Genomic DNA, 24023 nt, shown 5'->3' with positions numbered 1-24023 from the left:
GTAAAAGAAGCTTCAAATATTGCTTGAAGTGAACATTAAATTTAATGTAATAGAATTCAGTATTTTATTTCAGTATTTCTATCTCAGAAATGAACGTGAATTCGTCGTCCGCCGTGACTGCGGATGCAAAAATTAATTAGCTGGAAATTCGACGGAATTACGTTCGTGGATCTACGTGGCCGGGTATCCTGTAACTAGGCGCGATCACGAACAAGAATTGGGTTGCATCAAAACAACTTGCACAGCCCACGTCTAACGAATTACCGGCTCGCGGAGCGATCGATCGGTATTGCAACGCCGAATCGAGTGCATTCCGGTTACCACGTGAACGGTGTGTTGGCTCACGCTCGTGTCCTAATTCACGTAATTCGACTAATTCTGTTTTTTAGTCGAATAAACTTCTGATTATGTGCACAGATATTCGTATAATTATTTATTTATCGACGTCACTGTGCGTTGAGTGTGCAAATTAATTCACAGTGAATTTATTATTTGTTATAATCTACAATATATATTTTTTCTCGCAACGTTACTGTTTACGCATTCTTTTTCTGGATTGTAAATAATTAATGAGTTAGAGTGATTAATTAATTCGATAATATACCGACGACATTATTAAATACTTTGAATAAAAAATGATCCAGTTTACTCACCCATACCAAACCAGACGAGGAGGAACATCGACAGCACGCCCACGCCTATTGAGAAACAGGATATCTGCGAGTCGGGAGGCTGAAGCGTCAAAATCTCCCGTCTTCTTGACCGGATCTGAGAATACGTGATCAGAAACATGTATATTGCCCCGAATACACCCCCTAGCGTCATGTACGTCGAAATTTCCACTTTCTTCGGGCATTTACCGTTGTACTTCAAACCTGAAACCAGACAAAAGAAAGAATTCGTTGACAAATTATTTTTTACAATTTTCTGCTTAGTTTTTGTTTATTTATTGCATTAGTAACAATCGTTTAGAGAATTCATATGTTAACCCTGTAACGAGGAGAAAGGGGTAGAAGACAAAAGCTATCGACTATATGATAATATAAGTAATATAATAATAATAATAATAATAATCGTAAATAATAAAATAGGTAAGTAACATAATAATAGTAAGTAATAAAATAAGTAACGTAATAATCGTAACTAATGAAATAAGTAAATAACAAAATAATCGTAATCGCATAATTGCAACAAAAATATATTTATCAGTAACGAACGAAATAACTGAAAAATTGCCACGTCGACTGTGAATTTTCGGAAACGAAGAATTCCTCGACCAGCAAACACATTGTACACGCCGACCGGGTTCGGTCAATAAACAGGTGATCGCAGTTACGTGATCAATAAAATTACGGTGCACAAAAATCCCCCTTCCGTTTGATTGGGAGCAGCACCGCGAAAGAAGAGCCAATATTTTGTGCAACGAGAGGAGCTTGAAATTTGTTGGCTGTCATCGGTAATTGATCACCTATATCCCCGGTTGCCTCGTTCCCAACACGGTTTAATTCCGATGATCAATCGCGAACCGATCCTTCTTTATCGCCGGCAAAAGCCAGAGAGAGAGAGCGAGTGAGAGAGAGCTCTCGATCGATTTCACAACAGAGCTTTTTCATTCCGGGCGCTCGTGTCGTCTTAAAGCAACAAATGGACCGAGGTAAATCGATATCAATTAGTCTTCGCTCGGACTCCGTTGAATAATGTAAGGTTAGTGTTGTTATCCGACCTCTCTCTCTTTCTCTCTCTGTCATAACCTGTTTTGCATTATTGTAATGTCTAAACGATCCTAATGCGAAACCGAATAGTCACGGGGAAATTTCAGGTTATGTCAGGTTATATTTTAACGCAGTCGTATCGATCCGATCGGATACAAACAGTGAACGCGTATCGCGTAGAAAAGGTAAACGAAGAATTATTGGACCTCGGCGACGATTTAAAATCAACTTTTGATTTTACGTCACACAATCAGTTTAATGTAACGTCATGGTATGTTTGCAGTGGACCCGCGGCTTTCCGGTTATTCTGCATTCGTTAATTGGTAAATATGCCGTGTTTCATATGGTTTTGCAAAATCATTTTATTTGTGTTCGTTTAAATAATATCTGGAATAAAAAAAATCATTTTTATATGCAATTTACTGTTATATGTAGTGTTATATATAATTATTATATTATATAATACTATGTTATATTATTTGTAACTATATAAATAAATATAATATAGAGTATAAAAATATAAGAACAACATAATATAATAGAATAACAAATTATAAAATAATATTAATACCTATAATAATGAATATAATATAAATATTAGTATACATAAATTCTAGGTTATATATAGTATTATATGTATAATACTATGTTATATTATATGCAATAAATTTATTTAAATACTACGTTATATTATATATAATACTATAAATGACAGTAAATATAATATATCTATATCAGTATAATTATTAGTGTTTTTGTGGATATTGGTCTGTTTAGATATAAATTTGCATCAGTCGCCGGCGAAGTCACGGTAATCTCATGAAAGTGACGCGCGCCGGCATGCACAACCGGGAAAGTCGACGGGCACGGGGATTGACCTAATTCGTGCGATATCCGCAGTTAATTAAGGAGTAATTAAAAAAGGAAATTGAGCTCCCTCCTCGGTAAAATACACAATTGAGAACTGCACACACGTCGGAGAGAGATTAAAATAACGTGTATCCGTTCGAAGTGCGGTATTCAGATGAAACGCGAGCTCGTCCCTTCGAAATAGGACGAACGCAACTTTCAACTTCAATTACTGTTAGTAATTGCAAAAATATTTGACATCCCCGACGCGTCGATATACGGAAGCAGCGCGAAGTCAATTACCTGGTAAACGTTTCAATTGTTTACTAACGAAGCGCGACTATCGCTCGCAATTAGTGCAAATTTGTTCGCAATTTGTGCAAAGAGTATGCAAAAGTTCGCACGCCTTTTAAAATGAAACATCTTTTCCATGATTTATCCAAGCTAATTAAATTCTTTCGGCATATTAGAGAGGTTAGGTTACTGGTGATAACTAAAAAATTGTTTCTTCAATTAGGGAATGCTAGAAATATTTTTAAAACTATGCTTCTTTTCAACGTCTTTATCCGGCACATTCATCTATATTCACGAGCTTTAAATGTTAACGTCGCACAGCTTCATGTCACTCAATAAATGTTTTAATTTTTCGTTATAGGCTCAAATAAAAGAAAGATAGAAATCGCTTGACCCAATTGCGAAAAAGTTATTCCGTTTCAGATGGTATATACGAACACTTTTTACGTCGACTGTGCACGGACATTTTATTAATTTTCGATCTGCTGGACGCATAAAGAGTGTTTTTAGTTTTTACACGAAGTGGGGTGCGCAAAAACACGGACGATTCGTGGGAAGCTCCGAGCGTAAATACTAAATCAACGGTCGCGAAATAAAACTACTCGAAAATGCTTCACTTTTGCAAAACAAAAATTATTTGGCCTCATTTGGGAAAATATTAAGAATTAATAAGAATTAATAAGTGCGTCATTCTACTGTTTCCTGCGCCATACTATAACCTATAATCTTGTCAAATGTTCGACTAAAATTCAAATTCGTTCCAATTCTTTGACTTTAACCTAAAATTGAGTAGTAACCGTAGAGTCGCGAATCGACGGAAACCGAGGTCGCCGTCAAATCGCACAGAGTTTGCCACACGGTTGTTGGACGATCGCATTTTGTTATGTGTTTCACTCACCGTATATAAGCATCGTTATTGGCAATATGCATAGCAGCGTCAAGTATATCGACACTATCCGGGTCCGCCACATGACCTTCAGCGCACGAAAGACGAACACGATGGTGTTTCTCGCCTCGATGTTCGCGTCCTTCAGTTGAAACACCACCGAGCCGTACGTGATGGCGTTGTACGTGCTGTTCTCTACCTTCTCGTCGGGGGCTTTGACACCGTTGTTGAACAACCGACGCGATTCGTCACCTGAAAGCTAGAAATTAACGTAGAAATCGAGAAATTAACATTAACATTGAGAAATTAATATTGACATCGAGAAATTAAAATTGATATCCAGAAATTAACATTTTACCGACCGATAGCCTATTAATCGGCTTTTTATTGACTACCCATCGATAACTTGTTAACATAACCTGAAAGCTAGAAATCAACTTTAATCCTGATATCCATTTAATAATTTCGTACGTAAAAGTCTTTATAATTAAACGAATTTTATAAGAAAAAGCGTGGAATCGGTCATTCTGATTGATTCAGTGTTAACGTCCCGCGTCGCGTAATTACGGCATCATGTCCGAATTTTAACGGCGGCCTGTCGACAATTGATCGCTTTACTGTCAACGCGCCGATGAAATATTCAGTTCGTTACATGTCAAGCGATAAAATTCAATTCCCTCTGGTGTATATATCTCGGTCGAGGATTAATACGGTGTAATTCCTCGAAATGTCAAGCATCACGCGTTTACGGAACGGAAAGCCTAGGTGTCGCTGCACCGGAAATCGGTGAGCGCACGGTTTTCATAGAACAGTAACGGACTCGCTATTTCGACGCGGAAATTATTTGGCCGCGGAAACGAACGCGGCGACGCGTGATTTCGTGAAAATTTCAGCTTCGATGGTTTCTTCGAAAAATGTGCTAGTTATCGTAATTATATTCTATATGTTTGATTTTATTCATTACACGTTAATAAAAAATATATATAATATATTTATATTTTATATATAATAAACGTTAATAAAATTGTCATTATTTCGCATCAAATTTATTAGACTTTTATTTAATTCAAGTTCAGGAAAATCATAGTGATATAAAAATACATCACTGCTATTTTCTGCACCTTCTGTATACATCAATATTTTATATACAGGGTGTTCCAAAAATATCTGAAAACTTGTAAATGAGCTCTGTATACAGCAGGTGCTGTATATCGTCCGAAACTTTTCAATTTGGTTGGTTTATGTTTATTCAGCATTAAATTAGAACTGCAAAGAGAGAGAGAGAGAGAGAACAAATCTGTTTTCAGTGGAACGTGGAAACGGATATCGCATGGGATTTGTATAGCCAATTCGTTGGATCTTTTCGTGTACCATGTGTATTCATTGGTAGAAATATATATCTCGATAATTACTCGCGTACCCGTGGTCGCGGTGTACCGTTTCAATTCGTGCCATGGACCACAGGGATTCGGGCAAATTTTTGCGAAGTTTTCCCGTTCCTTCGTTCGTCCGTGAATTATCGCATTTATTCCGTTCGTATCGCGAATACCAATTCATACTTAACCTCTCAGCTGCGTCAATTGATTTCGAAGATAAATTTTGTTATGTCCTTTATCGATCACAATAAGTATAGTTTTGTCGACGGTTGTTCTAGAATTATTCTAAACCGTGCAAAATTTATGTTTCATAAGCATCTTAACCTAGATCGTAGGAGAAATATTTTTCTTATAAGATATAAAATTGCTGTTTCCTTGTGACGCGTACACTCGTCGTACGCAGCTAACAGGTTAAGGTTAGGTAGATCGTAGAAAATAAGTTGAACTACTGACAGCTTTGACTTTATATGGAATTGTTTTCTGTGAATATTTGACGTAGTTCGAGCGAACCTGAAATATGAAGGTTGAAAATTAGGAACGGTGGAAAAATTATTTTATTTATACCGATTGATACTGTTTTGATTTAATAACGAAGAATGACGGAAAATATAGAACGCGCGTGGTAATATCTAGATTCTAATAAAGCCGGCGCGGTAACAACGCTAATAACATCGCGAAGAACGAATTTCGTGGCGCGCCGGTCGAGATGTGCCGCGATTACTGTGGCCTAACTTCCTGCTAAATTGCTATCATTAAATGCTATTAAATTTAACCTTAATCGACTTAGAACCGGTAATCGCCTAGCTAGAGCTCTGCTTTATTAATTCTTCGATGCTGTACAGGACACGTTCTAGGTCGTAACAAAAGGGTTTTATACCTGCGACACGGAGCTGCTGTCGCGACGGTTGTCTTCGAAGCTCGACCCATAGCCGTGGTTGGTTTGGTGCACGCTGATGGCTGACTTCATCGTTCTTGTGTTACTCGCACCTGCGCACAACAAATAGATTTCCGTGAAATTTCGTTAGGCTAGTTGTTATTTTGCTTAATCCTTCGAACTATAATAACGAGTCGGACGCGTGACGATGTTTCGTGTACGATTCGATAAATATGGCTGCCAATCATTTCTATTAAATCGAAATAAAATTTGAATCAATCATCTCATGACATCAAACAAATAATTAATGGACTTTTAACCCTTTAACGCTGCGCACTCGAAGCTATTTTCGTTATATTTTAAACATAATTTTTGTTCTCCGGTATTTCTATTTTATACGATTTATTGCGATTTATGACATTGTGCTTATTAACAAATACCATATTTGTTATTTTAACAATCTCTATATATAAACGAGTGTGATGCTATTACAATTATTTCGAGAAATAGTATAGCAATTTTTAACGACGCCTCAGAGTCGCAGCTGGAGTGGAAAAGGTTAAGTGGCGGCCGACGGAATTCGACGCCCTTTGTCGATTATTCTTCAAATGTCCAAACTGTTGACAGCGAAGTCGAGTGTCGACGAATCCTCGTCGCAACAGTGTCGGTCAAATAACAGAAACCTATAAATAGCGCTCGGAGGACGAGAATAAATAACTCGGCAGCTCTCGTGCTTTTTTCGTGCATCATCTCTCTTTAAAAGATCGATTCGCGTCTGCTTTTTACCCCACCTGTGGTTTCACCTCTTGCTTCCTGAATGCATAACCTCGAATTTGGCTCACTATATTATTAATATTTTTTCGCTGTGTAGTTCCACTCGAAATCTCTGACAAGCGATTGCTAAATGATAATTAAATCAACGAAATATCGTTGTACGGGGTTAACATGGTTTTATTTATTATTAGGGACGCGTTTGGCTGTAATAATTCCCGATGATCGAGCGGGATCATTGGCTCGTCGGGCATCCGACCTTCGCGGCGCTCTCGAGCGCGTTCGATACTCCGTCGGTCGTTGATTCTACGACGGAGGAAACGCGTCTTTTTCCATCGCGCGCGACTTTATACGATACTATTTTTATCGCAATTTCTTTCAGCCGTATTCTTATTTTTAATCCTGCCGCGCGTGTCGCGGTTATAAGTAGACTGCGGATTCTTGGGTGAAATAAAAACTGTCTGCATCAATTATAATTAAAATTGTCTGTATCAATTTTAAGTAAAATTGTCTATATCAATTACAAGGTAAAAAAATTTTAACAGATTAAAAATAATAGATTAAGATTTTTACATTTTTAACCTCTTCAAGAATTCTGTCGCTGAGTGTACATTTAGGTTTCTTAAATTTATGACTATTCTAAGTACAAAGAGAATATAAATAAATATCTTGTCAACAACATACCAATAATTTTTTGAATAGTATTTTTATGCTTTTTCTAGATATTTACAATAATTAATAGCGCACGTAAAATTCATCTACAAGATCTTACTGTCGTAATCTTTTACTCCTGTTCCAAAGGTATTTCAGCACTGAGCTTTTATTTCGAATATCGAGATGGAACAGCGCAGGACTAAACAAAACGAGAGACACGTTACTCAGGAAATCCTGACGTCGGAATAGCGAGGCGACGCATTATCAGGTTCAATTCCCGGCGGTCGGCTCGTAAACGAACCTGTCGCTACCGTCATGCCTAGAATTTGTCAATGAAACGAGCGACATTCACGGCTCCCTTGAGAGATTGCATCAAGCTGTGCCGCGCGCTGGTAGGCATCGAATTACCGGTGGGTCCCAGATACGACGAGACGCAATTAAATCTCTGTCGTGAGTGATAGCCGCGGAAATGTGGGCGTTAATAGAGAAAATTAATACGAAAAGCGTGGCGGCACGTGGAAATTATTTTGGCCGCCTTTTAAGGACGCCATCTTTAACCTCTTGCACTATAATAACTAATAAGTCGGATTCGTGCGGGCTCTACTAAATATGAATATTATTAACCCTTTGCGCTCAATTTTTGACTCCGAGGCACCGCTCTAAAATTATTCTATCCCAAAATAACGTTTATACCAACAAAGTTTAGATTTAAAAAGTATTTAAAAATGTCAGGTTAAATTGGAAATACTATATAACCTAGACAAATTATTTTATAGAACAAAATGGACAAAAAGGAGAAAAGTTGAAATAAAGAGAAAAAGGCTCGGAACTTTTTACTTCGCCTAATATATTAATCTGAAAATAGCATCTTACCTTGATCAGCGGAAGCTCTCCTCGGATCCTGCAGCATCAGATTCGCCTTCGGTGTCTGCCTGTCCGACAGACCGCCCACGCTGCCCCTCGGAGTCCTGTTGACGATCTCGGGCTCGACGATGCGTCGCATCGACCTCGCGTCCTCCTCGTGCACGCCCAACCCTATGCTGCCCCGCGGCGATCTGCTCAGACTCTTCGGCGCGTTCACGGTCTCGGCGACGATGGACTCGCGCGGGCTTCTTTGGGGACTGCGGTCGACCAGCTCCACGTTGGTGATGCTGCCGCGCGGGCAACGGGACGCGCTCAAAGAGATGGATGGCCTGGGACTCTTCGACACCGCCGGGTTCCCGTTCTCGGACATCAGCGACGTGCGTGACCCGTTCAATTGTATCATGCTGTTCCGCGGGCTCCGATTGTAGACCACGTCCGGTACCAAGGAGTTCCTGGGGCTCAACGAGGAGGCGTCGTGGATCGCGTGCCTCGAGCCGTACACCATCTCCGGTGGAAAGCCTGTCGACTCGGGGACCAAGCTGTGCCGTGCTCGCCGGCCGCCGTTGCTCGGGCCCCGGTAATAGTCGTCCGGCACCAGAGAGTTCCGGGGGCTTCGGCTGGCGTTCATCGCGTACTGCGGCTCGACGTAGTTCTCGCGGTCCGGACGGCCCCGCTGAATAATAGAACGAAAGGTCGAGTTACTCGCGTGGACGATCACTGAAATTATGTTTATTCTACGCGGATATTCGACGACTATGCATATTCGACATGGATGTTCCAGAAACTATACATATTCGACATGGATGTTCAGAAACTATACATATTCGACAGGGATGTTCGACGACTATGCAATTCGATGACTATACATATTCGACACGAATTTTAAAAAAAAAACACTATAAAAAATTGAAAAATGTATAGTATAGTATAGTATAGTATAAAAGTTACAGTAAAGTATAAAATAGTTTTTGAAAATAAATGAGACGATTTACTGAAAGAATATTTGTAACCTAAAAGAGATTTGACCTTATAATAATTTACACTAGAAATATAAATATTATGATGAGAAAATAGGTGAGAGAAATGAGAGAAAATTAGCGAAAGCTCGAGCTACAATATTAAGAGTAACTAAATAAAAATTAAAAAATTAAAAATGTAATAAAAAATATTGAACAGGAATATTCGACGACTATGCATATTCTACTCGGATGTTCAGAAACTATACATATTCAATGCAGCTGTTCGGCGACGATAGACAAAGGCGAAGTTGCCGGAGATTTACCGAGGACTTGTTGCGTCGGCCATGATACACGAGCGAGGGATTTTCGAGCGACTACTCTTTTTTTTCCCCATGGAATTAGGAAGCCGGCTCTCGAAGTTGCCGGCCTCGGATTTCGGCGGAATAGGTTTTTGCGGTGCCGCACGAGTCACCCCCTCTGTCACAGTTTATTCGAAGCCGATCCGTAGCGACAACGGTTTCGTGGCCTGCGGTCGCATCAGTTGCGAGTGTTTCAGAGCTAATATAGTATACTTTGCCGGCTGATCTAATCAAAGTCGATTCTGCTTGGACACGCGCGAAGAACGTACGAGTTATGGAAACGTGTTTGCAATTGGAAATCAGAGATTGCCGAGTGGAAATTTTTAAATTGGATTTTCTAATTTTTAAATTGGTTGTCCTAAAGTGAAATGTAACATGTGTCGACTGATTTATTAATAATATTAGATAAGATTAGTAACCTGATCGAATTCTGGCTTGACATCCGGGACAACGTCGGCCACCAAAAATTCCCGCGGCGATCTTTGCCGTTCCATCATCGCCCGCGGACTCTGCGGCATCGGCTTATCCGTCGCGACGCTCGCGCGCCGCCCCCTTGGGCTGGTGACCGCCGTGGTTCTGCAGCGTCGAGACGAGGTGCTGCGATGTAATGGAGCATACTCTCATCTCTGAAACAGAAAAGAAAATTGCGCCATAGAATTTTTATCCTTCGCGAAAATATCATGTTGTACTAGTCGATCGATAATAACAATTAAAATTGCGTAGCACAGTACTTGTTACTATAGACAATTATTCTATTACGTTCCAAAATAATTTTTATAACAATAAATTTTACATTTAAAAAATTGAGTAGTGAAACTGTTGCTACGAGTTGTAAGAATCCATTTCGTTCGCATAAAACTACACTTTATTCCATAGAGTAGAAATATTATAATCCAGGAATATGATTTTGTATTTAGAGTGAAAATAGCCTCGATTGCAAAGAGTTAATACAACAAGGGTTTATTACAACATCGGCCGTATCGAGATAAATCAATTCGCCGACTATACCGAAGTAGAGCACATCACGAAGAACGTTGGATAATGATTGCCGGTGATCAATAGGTTAGGGTCGCCGAGTTATGGTCTAGGTTGGTTCGATTGCACGAGAAATAAAAATCAATCCGTCGCCAGAAGGAACGTCTTCGTGCCTAACGGTGCTCCAAGAGGGAGAAAGGACGAGACGTCGTCGAAGGGCAATCGGTCGATTTCTACCAGACAAGGGCGGGCTCTTTCGCTACCCTTATCAATCCTGCGGGTCACAAGGGTTGCGTGAACTTTAGCTGTCGCAGCAACCCCCGCCCACCTCTTCTCCAATTTTTATTCCCGTAGTTTCTAAAGACGCGTTGTAATAATAAATATGTAATATTTATTTTTTTATATTTTTTATTTATTCTTAATAATTTCTTTAACAAGGACTAGACAATTCCAGTTTTTTGTATATTGTCTTTATTCACTTTCGTTTCTATACTTTGGCAACAGAAGAATTCAATTTGCTTTCGATTTTAAATAAATTAGCAATATTCTATATTTAGTAGTTTTCGCGAGTCTTCGTCGCAGTTTCCATGAAAAATGGATTCGATTAGCCGAAAACAAAGCGCGCGCAGATTACACTTTTCTTTCGATCTGCTCCTTTTGGCTGTCACTCCAACCCCCGTCCACGCGTGTATCCCCCTTCGTCCCCGATTTTTATACTTAACCGAGGCGGCTAATCTTCTCGCGAGCCTTCGTCGCAGTTTTCATGAAAAAGGATTCGATCAGCCGACGACGGCCAGCGCACGAAAACTACCCTTTTCTCTCCGTTTTTCTTCTTTATTTTCTCCTCCAATCTGCGGACGATTTCGGTGACGGTCTATCATCTCGCCCGAAATCCATTTGTTTCCATCCTCGGCGCGCAGAGGCTCGACGAGGGGGCGCGGTGAGTTTAACGGGACGGAATTGGGGCCAATTTTGGGAAATAGAGTGGTCCCTGGTGTCTACGTACGTCTCTACTCTCCGCGACGATTCTTCTCAATCTCTATGGCGACGGGATTTTACCCCCTCGACGATGGATCTACGCGGACGACACCCGACCCTAAGCCGCGCCGATTAAAGCGGTATTTGTGACGGGAAAGGTGAAATTTCTTTTGGGGATCGTTTAGCAAATTGCGTTTGAGTTGGATGATTTTATCTAATTATTTAACTCGGTGTTAGTAAAAACGTTCTCTTAGAAGCGTATAAAATGTGCAGTATTTTTATTTTTATCAATCGAAGAACAGCCATTGACATAACCTCGAGAATCGCTAAATTTTTAAATCTAATTAATTTGACTAAGCGAGGGCAAGCTTGTATTGTTATCTGCCGCGGCCAAGTGTTCGGGAATTCTCGTTTCCGCCGTCAGCAACACATTCCGAAAATCCGAAGCTTCGAGTTGCATTATCGTGGAAACTTCGTGGAACGAGCTGACAGAGAGAGAGAGAGAGAGAAGGAGAAAGTTTTGACTGATGCCATTATATCACCGACCGTTCAGCTGGCACGACATTAACATGATCGAGTTTGTCAACGTGTTACGGGAGCCTTATCTTTTACAATACCTTCGAACCACGATCTTATTATATATAAGAAAGTGAATTGAGTCTGAATTGTCATATGACATGCGACAAAGACTGTTCATAAACTGTGGAATACTAGAGAAAGGTTAACCATCTGATAACACGATAAATTCGATCCGTGTTGTAACGGAACGGTGTTAAAAGGAAGCTACCATTTCAGGTTATGTTACTTGCTAAATACCGTATTGTATTTAGAAAAATAAAATAATGTATTTAGAAAAATATTATGGGTCCTGAAATTATTAAAATTATTAAAAAATTACAATATTATAAAAACACCGTGTTTTAAAATTACCGCGTCAATTTTCACACTTTGTTATACCATAACCGTGTTCCGCTGTAAATTAATATTTTCGTTACCACCGAGACTTAATAAATTTTGCAACAATGGTTCAGCGTGCGAATACAAATTTTTTCGACTTGATTTATGAAAATTGAAATTCGATAATGCTCGTAACTTTCTAGGGCTCGAATCGCCGTAAAAGATTTAAGACCCTTGAAATGTGTTAACAAGCTTTTGTTTCCGAGACAATAGGACCATATATATTTGTCGTAATCAATCGTAACACAATGTATCGTCTGCTACGAGATCATCAATTTATTGAATTGTTGGCTACATAGGAAAGTTCTATGGCTTGCCTGTATAATACGCGGTATCGCGAAGCTATTACAATGGACAGAAATTATGCACAGTGTTCCTCCATTTACGATATTAATCGGGAGTAGGATGGGATTTAAAGGTTAGGAAAATTAAAAATTGCTATTGTTGAAACTTGTAACGGAATAGGATGTTTTTAAAGTGACGATAGTCATAACTAACTATTCTAATGGAAAGCTTCGTTTCCTCCTTACTTGAAAACAATTACATCACGGATTCCGCAGGGCGACTAGCTACACCGTGCCGGAACGAATACATACCACCACGTTCGCGTTCTTGCGGTGAATACTGAAGATCTCTGTCAATTTCGCTGGGATTAGAAGATACGTTTTCAATTAGTTCCCTCTCTCGCCGTGCGTGCTCGTAATTTACGGATTTATGTTCGAACGAAGAAATGTTTCCGAATAGTTGTTAATAGCATAGCAATGTTTTTGTTAATATTAAATCGTTGAAACAAATCAGCATTCAATTTAACGATTGGAATTAATAATAATTGAATCTGGTAAAGACGAGGAATAGTAATTTAGTAATAGCTGCTATATTTAGTGGTAGCAATGTTTAGTATTTTCTATGTTTAGTAATTTTTATATTTAGTGGTAGCAATGTTTAGTATTTTCTATGTTTAGTAATTTTCATATTTACTAATATCTATATTCACTAATATCTAATTCCTCTTCGATAAATTACGTTTCAATAAATAGCTTATTTTAATAAATTTCACGCGTTACTCCATTTCCACGATAGCAGAATTCGACGCGGCGAGTAAAGTAACGAACGCGCGGCCATGTTGATACAATGTTCCACAATATTGAAGGTACATCAACTCCGAGCCGCCGCCTGTAGCTTCGGGCAAAAAGAAATATTTTGCTTGTGTTCGTTTCGAAGGATCAAGTTTCCACTTTCACACCCCTCGCTCTTTGTTTCTTTAAAAACCGTGTCTTGTTGTGAGAACAGAGTTTAACGGTTGTTCGAACACCGTAGAGACGACTGGATTTGTGAATTTAAAGGCACAGAAAAGCAATGCTCTTCTCGATTTGATTAAAATTCTTATTTTTATTTCCATTGTAAGCAATAGAAAAATTACAAAATGTATTTTAATATTTTACAGTAAACTAGTCTCTATAATATCTGAAAGTATTCAAGTAATTTAGTCTAATCTTAAAAAGTTATACTGTCCAAATATTTTCTTATCCACTGTCCGAATATTCTGTTATCTACTGTCTAAATATTTTATTATCTACTGTCCGAATATTTTATCATCCAATGTTTAACTATTATATTTTGTTATCTGTTGGTAACGAGGATCGCCAAATTATCCACAAAACCGCAAACAAAAGATACCGAGCTTTCACTCGTGCGTCAGTCCGATTCCGAGCGTCCCGCGTGTAAAGTAAACGATCGTCTTGCATTATATGTAAGTGTTTCGTAAAATCCACATCCGTCCACCATATTGTAATAAATATATAGTTCTTAATAGTGCCTAGCGTATAGTTGATTTAGTTATTCTCGTAAAACGATAACAGGTTATGTGTGACTAGAGCGTCGTAATTAAACGAGACATAACTGAAAAAGAAAGTGAGGTTAAGAAGCCACGTGCTATAAAGAAAAGACAACGTTATCTACTGCCCGAATATTTCTGTTATCCGGTGTCTAAATACTTTGTTATCCACTGTGCGTATTTCTCCGACCGTGTGCAGGAATTGTTCCAGACACTCGATAAAAAAAAGGAACTCGGTTAGATCGTAAAAGCAGCGAGGGGAGAAGACAATAGCGCGCGAGGGACGAGGCTGAATGCTTTCGGGACTCCGCGACGTATCAAGTGGGTTGACCCTGCGTGGTGGAAAACACACGTTTGCTCGTTTGTTTCTAGTGTTATCGTTCCACGTTTATTGCCGAAAATTCCCCGGGTATCTTTTCGTAAACACTGGCTTATGGTGCTACGTTCGGTATAAAAATATCAAAAAATATGGTTCCAACAATTTTATTCATATTTAAAAAGATTTACTTTCGGTAGTTCCTCGTTATATTTTAGGTAAATTAATTAAGGAATTCCTCCAACAGTTTTCTACGGAAATTTAATAACTTTAAAGCAGAAATTGTGAAACTAGTCAAATAGGTTTAGCGATAATTATTACTATTACTATTATTAATCTTTATTAATGGGTTAGTAAACCCTTTTTAAATTACATGGAGTTACTGTACACAGTTCAGAGAAACCTTATAAATAGTATAAAATTATATAGTATAATGTTTAGGGAAAAAAAGAAAAAAAATGATATTATAATATAGAAGTAAAACATAAAGAAATTACATAGTGTGTGTTTTAATAGCTAATACAAAGATGGAAGACGCGACGCAGAGTGTTAATAATTTTATAAAATAGTACAGAGCTAGTTTATATTATTAAAATATAATCGAACTAATTTTTAAATAAGTATTGAGGATCGTCTGATTATTTGTCCGACTGGTCTGACATGACCTCGACTCCTCTACTTGGAGAGTTTCATTCGACAGTACTGACTACAGTGATTACATTTAAAATACTTGTTTTAAAATCAATTATTTCTTTACTTGAAATCTAATCTCTGTTCATTTAAAATAGGAGCGAAGTATATCATTCCATTGTTATTTAAACTTGTCTGATAAGTCTAAGTATTGTTCTAATTTTTGATTTAGTCCTGTTGCGTTTTAGTTATAATTTAATTTATTTTCAATTAGTAAACACTAGACAGAAATCCTCAAAAATTCAATTATTATAACATACAAGTATATAACAGGGTCATGTATTCGTCCAGCTACATATACTTAGTAGCAGCAGACATATACAAGTAGTACAATCCTGCAACGGTCAGGCAGACTTTCGACGAAGCATCGAATTCATTTCGATGATTTAGTTCATCATATGAAATGAATGCCCGTTGACAACACCATTCGAATTTATACAGTTTCACGTGGCAACGATCCCGTCGCGCCCGAAATTCGCCGATGGCCGCCGCTACGGGAGAATTTCTAGAACGGGGCGAAGCGCATCGGTTCGCGATCACGTTCGCTGCCTATAAATGCGATACGTGACTGACACTGGCGCGACTTCGTGTTCCCACGATCGATATGGCCACAAACAGAAATAGAACTCGCGGCACTTATTTTATCCAACATCGGTTGTACCGGATGAAAAACAGATGCTATAAAACCGTTACCGGAAACGTTGTGTGGCAGTTACAGCCGCGCGCGCTCTCCACGTGCTCGGAGGCGTGAAAACTAATAAAAGCGGCGATCGGCTGTCGTTCGAACGTAGATTACCATCCTTAACCTCTTAAAACCGGGAATTTTTCCCCGCCTGTACGTTGAAATGTCCACGATGTTTAGTAATTGAAATGTAACAGATGCGAATGGAATTAATTTCATAATATAACTTCAAAAATGGTGCTTTTTGATTTTGATTTCTATTCAACGCCCGTTTCATAGTTTCCAACCTGATAAAATAAACATGGGGCACAAACATGAAAAAAAATGTACAAAATGAGTAAGAAGAGTACCTTAAAAATTGTGTAAATAAAAATATCGAGCGCACGTTGTAACGATCCTCTCTCAATCGTGGTTGAACACGGACTAACCAAAACGCTTGTTTCGTAGTTTCTAACCTAACTCTTGACACTCTGCGTCGCTGTTAAAATTGTTGTAACGCGTTCGAAAATTATTTTTACAGCTTTAAAAAATTGTTGAAAGTATATACATGTTATACGAGTCACGAGACTCAATCTCATACGCGTCGAATGAATTTTGTTAAATAAAATGGAAATACTAAGAGCAAGGACAAATTATTTTAGAATTTGCAGTTGAAACGACTTCGAGCGCAAAGAGTTAATATATTATATAATTGTCTTTACTGCTCGAGGAACGTCGTCGGGAATTGACCTAAGACTCGCAAAATATTTATTTAACTTCTTGACCCGTTTGCGACTCGGCTCTGTATTTTGTTTCAAACAAATGCAAAATTTCAGCAACGAGAAAGAGAGAGAGAGTTTGGTCAACGAATATTATTAACACAATTGGGACAAGGATCTCGCGGAAGCTTTAAGAACAGGGTCAACGTCCAAGCCAGCCCCTTCTTTTGTTTACAAACGTCTTTAAGAAACCGAGGGAAGAGAAAAAGAAAACAAGGAAAAAAAATGGGGGAGCGGGTCAACGCGCACGCCGCGCATAATTACGCGCGGTCGTACGTTTCGACTCTTTTCATACGTTAAAACCTGTTTCGAGAGAGAGACGCGCCGGGAGAAAGGGGTGAGTTGGGAAGCGACGGAGAACTCTCGGGCATAGCCGGGTTGCTCGACGGGAACGCGTGAAATATTTAACCCCTTCCCTATTTTCGTTCGTGTGCCAATAACATGCGAACACGAAAAGTCAACAAGGTGCCGTTGATTCCTTCGGTAGACGTTCAAGGACCGCGAGTGGAACACACGAAAAAGGGGTACTTTCATTCCGTGGGTTGTCCAATGACCTGACGGGTGGAAAAACTTCGTTTAACCCTTTGCACTACGATTCCTTTCGCGCTGCGTTGATTAGCATTTCTTTAATTCGCGCTGCTTTATGATTAACACTTATTTGTCCTTAATATTTTTGATAGTAAGACCAGGCAATTTTTCTTTTTTTTTATTCTTTTTATGTACTTTTGTCTTTAGACTTTGATAAGAGAAGAATTTATCCTTATTTCGATGTTAGAAATTAATAATATTCATATTTAATAAATTTTGTATTAAATCATGAGTCTGACTCGTTATTATAGTGTAAAGGGTTAAACTAGCATGTACTGTATTGTCAAAGTTACAAGATTTGTTATATCACTGTGTATACAAAGAAGAAATTTATTCGATAACTTCCGGTGAAAGTGGACATATTTATTCACAAATTTAGTTCATCGAATATATATCACTATGACATTCAAAACTTCCGAATGCTAACAGTTACGGTGTCTGTGCCATAAACATAATGAATTTTATTAAGTATATTATTTACGTTCGATCAACGATTAGAAATTTTAATAATTAAAAGCAACGAACTCTATTTTAATGTTGCACACACACACAGACACACACACACACATTTTCTGAGAAAGCTACTTCTATTAAATCACAGTAATTATTCGAACAGAAGTAGATCATCCCCAAATCATTGAAAGACGCGAATACATTTAATCAATATGTCACTGTTGTACTAATGTCCTATCTAACTTCAATTAGAGATAACGCATTTAATTGACCCATATTATATTTACACCCATTATTAAAATTAAATCGGACGAAAATCTATTACATTGCGTCGCGTGTACACCTGTGTACCTCGCTTATTGCATCGCGCGAATGAATTACGCCATAACGTGTCAAAATAAATACACCATAACCTGTCGAGTCGTATTATAAATCTCATTCGATTCGACTTTATCGAACGAAAATTAACACAGAAAATCGAAAATATACCGAGAACGGACACGGTAGCCCACGCGAAAATCGAACAACGGAGTTTCAAGCTGTAGAGACCGGGAAACACCTTGAACCGCGATGGGCTGAACTCAAAGGAGCCAGTAACCAAGAATGTTCCTTCAATTTTCGACTATAATACTAAGAGCCCAACTAAACGATCTATCGAACTATGTGCTAATTCGAGGAATAATGCGAATTACTCAGCCATTTTAGAATCAAGTGAAGCAGCTGCGTCGAAACGAAAAAGTGCTAGTCAAATTGTGATTGACTTCTTGATGGTGCAAATTTCTTTATTGAGCCTTTTATTGATTAGTATAGTCACAAATATATATATATAATATAGTCACAAATATATATATATAGTAGAAAATATATATATATATAGTCACAAATATAACATATTGTTAACCATCATAAGGGACGACAATTCGAGCCCCAATTGCACAAACGATCCTCCGATTCCCGCGTTCCCCATCATGCACGTCGAACTAGGTTAGAACGTGATATTGTATCGAGTCGACTTACCACCACCGTGTCCACCATCGAGTACGATCGCGAATTTTCCAACGGTATCATTATCGCAGGCTGTGAACGCGTCGACGCGTGCACGCGTTCGCTGATTCCTCGTTGCGTGGCGGTGCCGCGTAGCCGAAGCTAGCTACAACCAAAGATTGCGAGATCGCGGCGGCGGCGACGGCCTGTGGCAACACGCGAATCGCGTCGTCGAAATTTCGATCCTGATCGCACGAGGGAGGGGGGGATATTCCGTACCGGGAGACTAGCTAGCCAGAGTTTCCGAACGGCAACTGCGCGTCGCTGTGGTGCAAGTGGTCGCAGCTGCGGCTCGAGGCAGACTGAACGCGCGCCCCCCGGTCGCGTCGTCCTGGAGAGAGAGGATACACCCGCGCGTCGCGCAGACCGGAGACGCTCGCTCTTATTTATACGCCCGTGATTGTGGCCTTGATCGACCTTAAGCGTGATTCGCCGACGATTGCCGGAAAACCTTGTCACAACCGTTTCCCTACATCCTACCGCCGTGGACCTAGCCAACCCAGTATCCCGCTTTTCGCAAGCGTGCAAACCGCGCGCGCCTCTTGCGTTGCTGCGCTTACCACCTTACGCTAATGGAATCGAGGAAACCGTGCGTGGAACGGATGATCTAAATATGGGTTAGATCTGGCGGAGTTATTTCGGGGCTCGTCGGAGGGTATTATTGGGGAACTCCGTGGCACAGGTGTCCAAACGTCATACTCGTGGTTCATTCTGGCAGACGGAATTATCTGATTCGGGACCATGTACTTGTACTCTTTAAGAGTTTGGATGCCGTGTCGATAACCTCGAAATCTTTGGGAAATTCGGGTATTTTATTTAATAGTATTGAATTAGTAAAAAGTTATATTTTTACACAGTTTCCATTTTGTGAATTATAGTTGATATTGATTTAATTCATTTAGAGATTAATATTAATACCGATTTAATTCATTCGAAAATTATTATTGGTTTTAATAATTTTCTCTTATATTTTAGAAAAGCTGTTGTACCAACGAATATGCGCTGTTTATCTGATACCGGATCCGTGCAATGGGCACAATCCGTGCGCTCGCATATTTATTCGCGACGGAAATTCTGTTTTCCAGGACGCCCAGAAATTCGCGGAGCGGAAAAAGAGTTTCTGAATTGTTCGAAAAACTCTCGCGGACGCCGCGCGCGATCATTTTTTTCGGCACGGCGCGAGTCGTTCGTTCGCGATGTATTTTCCCCACAGGAACTTTGAAATGTCAAATTTCTCGCGTGTTATATTATTAAATTATTCACCTAACTCGGCTTCGATAGAAAAAAATGTTCGCGAAAAGAAAAGAAAAATATATTCCATCTCTAGATAAATAAATATTTCTACTACATATTTTATATACATATAGATAAGTAACTATTTTGACTACATATTTTATTCATAGATAAAATAACTATTTCTACTATATATTCTATCTATAGATAAATAACAATTTTTACCACATATTTCAGCTATACATAAATACCTATTTTTACCACATATTTTATCTATAAACAAATCAACAGTTTCGGAAAAAAGTATCATTTTTCAGGCACGTGCAACAATTTTATTTACGAGGTCGTACCTTAATGGAAATGTGTAATTACGTTTTACAACCACGAAATCTCCCCTGCTGTGCAAAAGTAATTATAACGGTGCGTAACGTTAATATCTGCAAATATACATATACCGAATTTAATCATCATTGTTAAATTACAGGTGGGAGATTATCGATCACAGTTTGCACTGTGACTAACTACATTATTTTTCTTGGCAAGCATATTACTCTACAATGATCTTCAGTAAACAGTGGTCTTATGTGTATAAAACAAGGCGAGAATATTTTATCTTGCAAAATTGAAATAGAAAGAATATTAGAAATACATCAGAATTCAGGACACGTGACTCTTTACATTGGAGTTACGAAGTCAAGGTTATGTTGAATTTAACTATTGCAACTTAACTATCGTATGAAGGATGTTTGAATTTCGTTTATTATAGGACGACTAAAACCTGCGAAAGGATTCATTTAATTTGCGAAAGGAGTACGAAAGCATGAAAAACAAACGCGGCGGATACAATCTAAAAAGAATTAATTTTAAGTGGGAGAACCGTGCACAGCGACTTTTATAAAACAACGCAAAGTAATCCGTTTAAATGCTTTTTAACAGCGTCGGCGAATATCTGAACGATATCATTGTAACGCTGCGACGTTGTTTGCAGTTAACACTATTCCTACCGACACTTCACGTATACCTATTCCTACCGCGGCCGGTCAAATGACCGGTCGTTCACAATTTATATTTTTCAATGTTGTATGCAGACCAATAGCCAGTTTACCAGTATAAGAATATATTTTCTTTTGTTCAAGAGTACATAATCTACATTTTATTCTTTTTCGTCGCATTTTTTATATATGCGTTTCTCAACTGTACATTTTCCGCATACGTACTTTTTACATTTTAGACAGATTTTGTTCGTCTTATTATCTTTACAATACCTTATCTGGCATGTTTTCCGTTCACTGGAACCTGTATTTGTACTTGCGATGGGTATTGTTTGATTTTCTTTGCCGAGCTCTTGTTGGTATTCGATGGGAAGTTCTTCTGCCAATTGGAATAGAAATTCCTGTCTTGTAATTTCTCCTCCCGTAGTTTCTTTATATAACACCCATACATTTATCCCGGCTAAATCCAAGATATTAAAAAATACTTGCAAAGGCCATCTCCGAGATTTAGATTTCACCGAATAATTTCTGGCCATTTGATCGGTCACATCTACGTCAAATTTGGTGCTATTGTACAATTGAATTGTCTCCGGTGTTCGGGTGTCATTTTCTTCAACTTGTACGGAGTTGTGCATTGAATTGAGAATTAGAACTTTCTTTCATGGTTTGGCTTTGTAAATTTTCAACATACAATTATTTGAGCGATAGAGTTTGGTTGAGAAAAGTGCCATGTCGTCGTTTTTCAGTTTTGCCAGTACTGGTAGCTCTTTTCTATTTGCTCTAATTGTCCCAACAATAATAGTTTTTTTTGCTAAAAGTTTTGTTGCTATAGGTAGGCTTGTAAAAAAGTTGTCTGTGGTTATATTTCTTCCACATACGGTTCTGCTAATTTCATAGTGACAAACTCTCCAAGAGGAACTGATGGTTCTCTACTTTCATTTTTTCCCAAATATGAAAAACCGTTTATTATATATTTGCTACGTACATCGTACAAAATTGCACTTATAACACGTAATACAATATAAAATATTACAAAATAATAATAAAAGACTGCCAAGTATGCTCTTTGTGACTTTCACGTTTCGATGCACTCTGTTCGTGTCGCAAGACTATACTGATTTGAATTCGTGGGAAGACCTCTATACATTTTCTTCAGTTATAAGTTTATTTATTTTGCGTCATAGTAGATAAGATGGCGTAAGAACATTCGAGGATCTGGACCGTGTTGGATATCATTCAAGCAAATAAACAACGCTAACCCTATAGTCGAGCGAGAACTGTAAACACTTGGAAGTGCAGTAAACCATTTTCTGGAAGGTACTTCTCGGATAAAATCGTGTCACAACTGCATTACCTTTTGTTTGTAACGACTTTATAGTTTTGGCATTGAATCTTAGAGAGAAACTATTATAAAAATGTATTAATCGTACTACCGGTCAAATGACCGGTCGTGGTAGGTAAGACAGACTACAAATATTTCTCAGAAAATAAACAATAAAAAAATAAGCGAATATTGAAAAATGTATCATACATATATATGAGGAAAAGTCGTAAAGTTTAAAGGCGATTCACTTACGTTGAATGTAGGAAATTCCAATTGAAAATTTAAAAACGGTCATTTGACCGGTCGCGGTAGGAATAGTGTTAATGAAGGGACTATTTTTAAATGACCCGCACAGACATTTCGATAGCGACCGAAGTGCTCGACCATCGCTCGATCGATTCGCTTCTGTAAAATAACGCGAGAAAATCGCCGCGAAGTCGAACATGCACGAAAAGCACGAAAATTAACAAGCCGTTGACGATCGTTAAAATTTTAGTTAAGAACACTGTATATTTTCTTTGAAACATCACCGTTTCGGTCTCATTGGCATCGCGCTCCGTTTATAATTAGACGGAACGCGATTTTCTTTTGCTCCCACCGTCATTATACCCCGGCCGCAAAAGGACTGAGCGGCGAGCACCAAAACAATGGAATAATTATGCGGCCCCTTTTGCGATAACTTCTGCGAACGCCGCGGCTCTTTCATCGCGGGCTCCGCGCCCGAGATCATGCCAGATTCATCGCGAGGTCTTCGCGGCAACGAGGAGACGCTAAAAAATTCTCATTGACCGCCGTGTCTCTCTACGGTCGCGCCGAAGTATATTTCCACCTTTGTGCAGCGCTCCGCGACCCGGTCCGGCAACCGCTAAAAAACCTTTCACTCTATTTCTTCGTCGCTAAATCTCGGCTGCGACGACGCACTTTAATGAAGCCGCCGCGTAGCTTTTATTCGCGCTAACCGCGTTCGCCTACGTCCTCGCGTTTGCCTAGCAAAATTTTTAGTTTCAGAAACTTTTCCTTTTTTCGTATAATAATAAACCGTAAAAATATAATGCAAGACTATAGCTTCTCTATTTCATGAAACAGCAAAGAGGAACAAGTTCGTCTCTCATTCGAGTCCGAACGAAACGACCCATGAACGTCGCGCGTCATGTTTTAGGGGATCGTTGCAAAGGGGTTGCCTCTCTCTATAAATCTACTGAAAGATTCAATCGGGAGAAATAAAACGGTAACAGTTTTCAAACTAATTTATCTGTCCTCTTTATTCTTTATTTATTCTTATTTATTCTTTATTCTAATTTATCCGACACAACCTGACATTTTCCTTTTCAGCAGAGGGGTAGTAAATTCCCCCCAAAAACATCTTTATATTCTCCTTAATCCCTTGCAAGCGGACCAACTTCCCGCAGCGGAGAAAAATCACAGAGTCACGACGTCTTCGCCGAACTATACACACGCGCGGCTGCTTCACAAAGCCGTGGAAACTTTGAAACCATGATAACAGGGTAAATTGCCTAACATTTAAAGCTAACGACAGAATAATTCTTCGAGTCGACGGGGGGCTCGAGTTTCTGCTAAAAATGAGTTCTCTGGAAAAGGGG

At 38.9% G+C, this 24023-nt stretch overlaps 1 protein-coding gene across 3 annotated transcripts in view; it reads right to left on the bottom strand.

The window, feature by feature from the left end:
• The window catches only part of LOC144472066 (uncharacterized), a 33923-nt gene extending 14764 nt beyond the window's left edge, over positions 1 to 19159 (bottom strand). For all 3 annotated transcript variants that reach the window (XR_013494377.1, XM_078184761.1, XM_078184762.1), the window contains exons 1-6: positions 18847 to 19159; positions 10018 to 10224; positions 8290 to 8953; positions 5995 to 6104; positions 3754 to 4000; positions 654 to 875 (exon numbers count right to left, since the gene is read on the bottom strand). Coding sequence is in view for 2 of the 3 variants with exons in the window: in XM_078184761.1 (XP_078040887.1) it covers positions 654 to 875; positions 3754 to 4000; positions 5995 to 6104; positions 8290 to 8953; positions 10018 to 10116 (1342 nt within the window). In the remaining variant the exon portion in view is untranslated. The remainder of the gene's footprint in view (positions 1 to 653; positions 876 to 3753; positions 4001 to 5994; positions 6105 to 8289; positions 8954 to 10017; positions 10225 to 18846) is intronic.
• Positions 19160 to 24023: the final 4864 nt, after the last annotated feature.

Source organism: Augochlora pura, chromosome 7, assembly GCF_028453695.1.
Source record: "Augochlora pura isolate Apur16 chromosome 7, APUR_v2.2.1, whole genome shotgun sequence".
NCBI classification, from domain to species: Eukaryota; Metazoa; Arthropoda; class Insecta; order Hymenoptera; family Halictidae; genus Augochlora; species Augochlora pura.
Note: the sequence above shows the minus strand (reverse complement) of the source record. Positions and strands in the feature narration are given on the sequence as shown.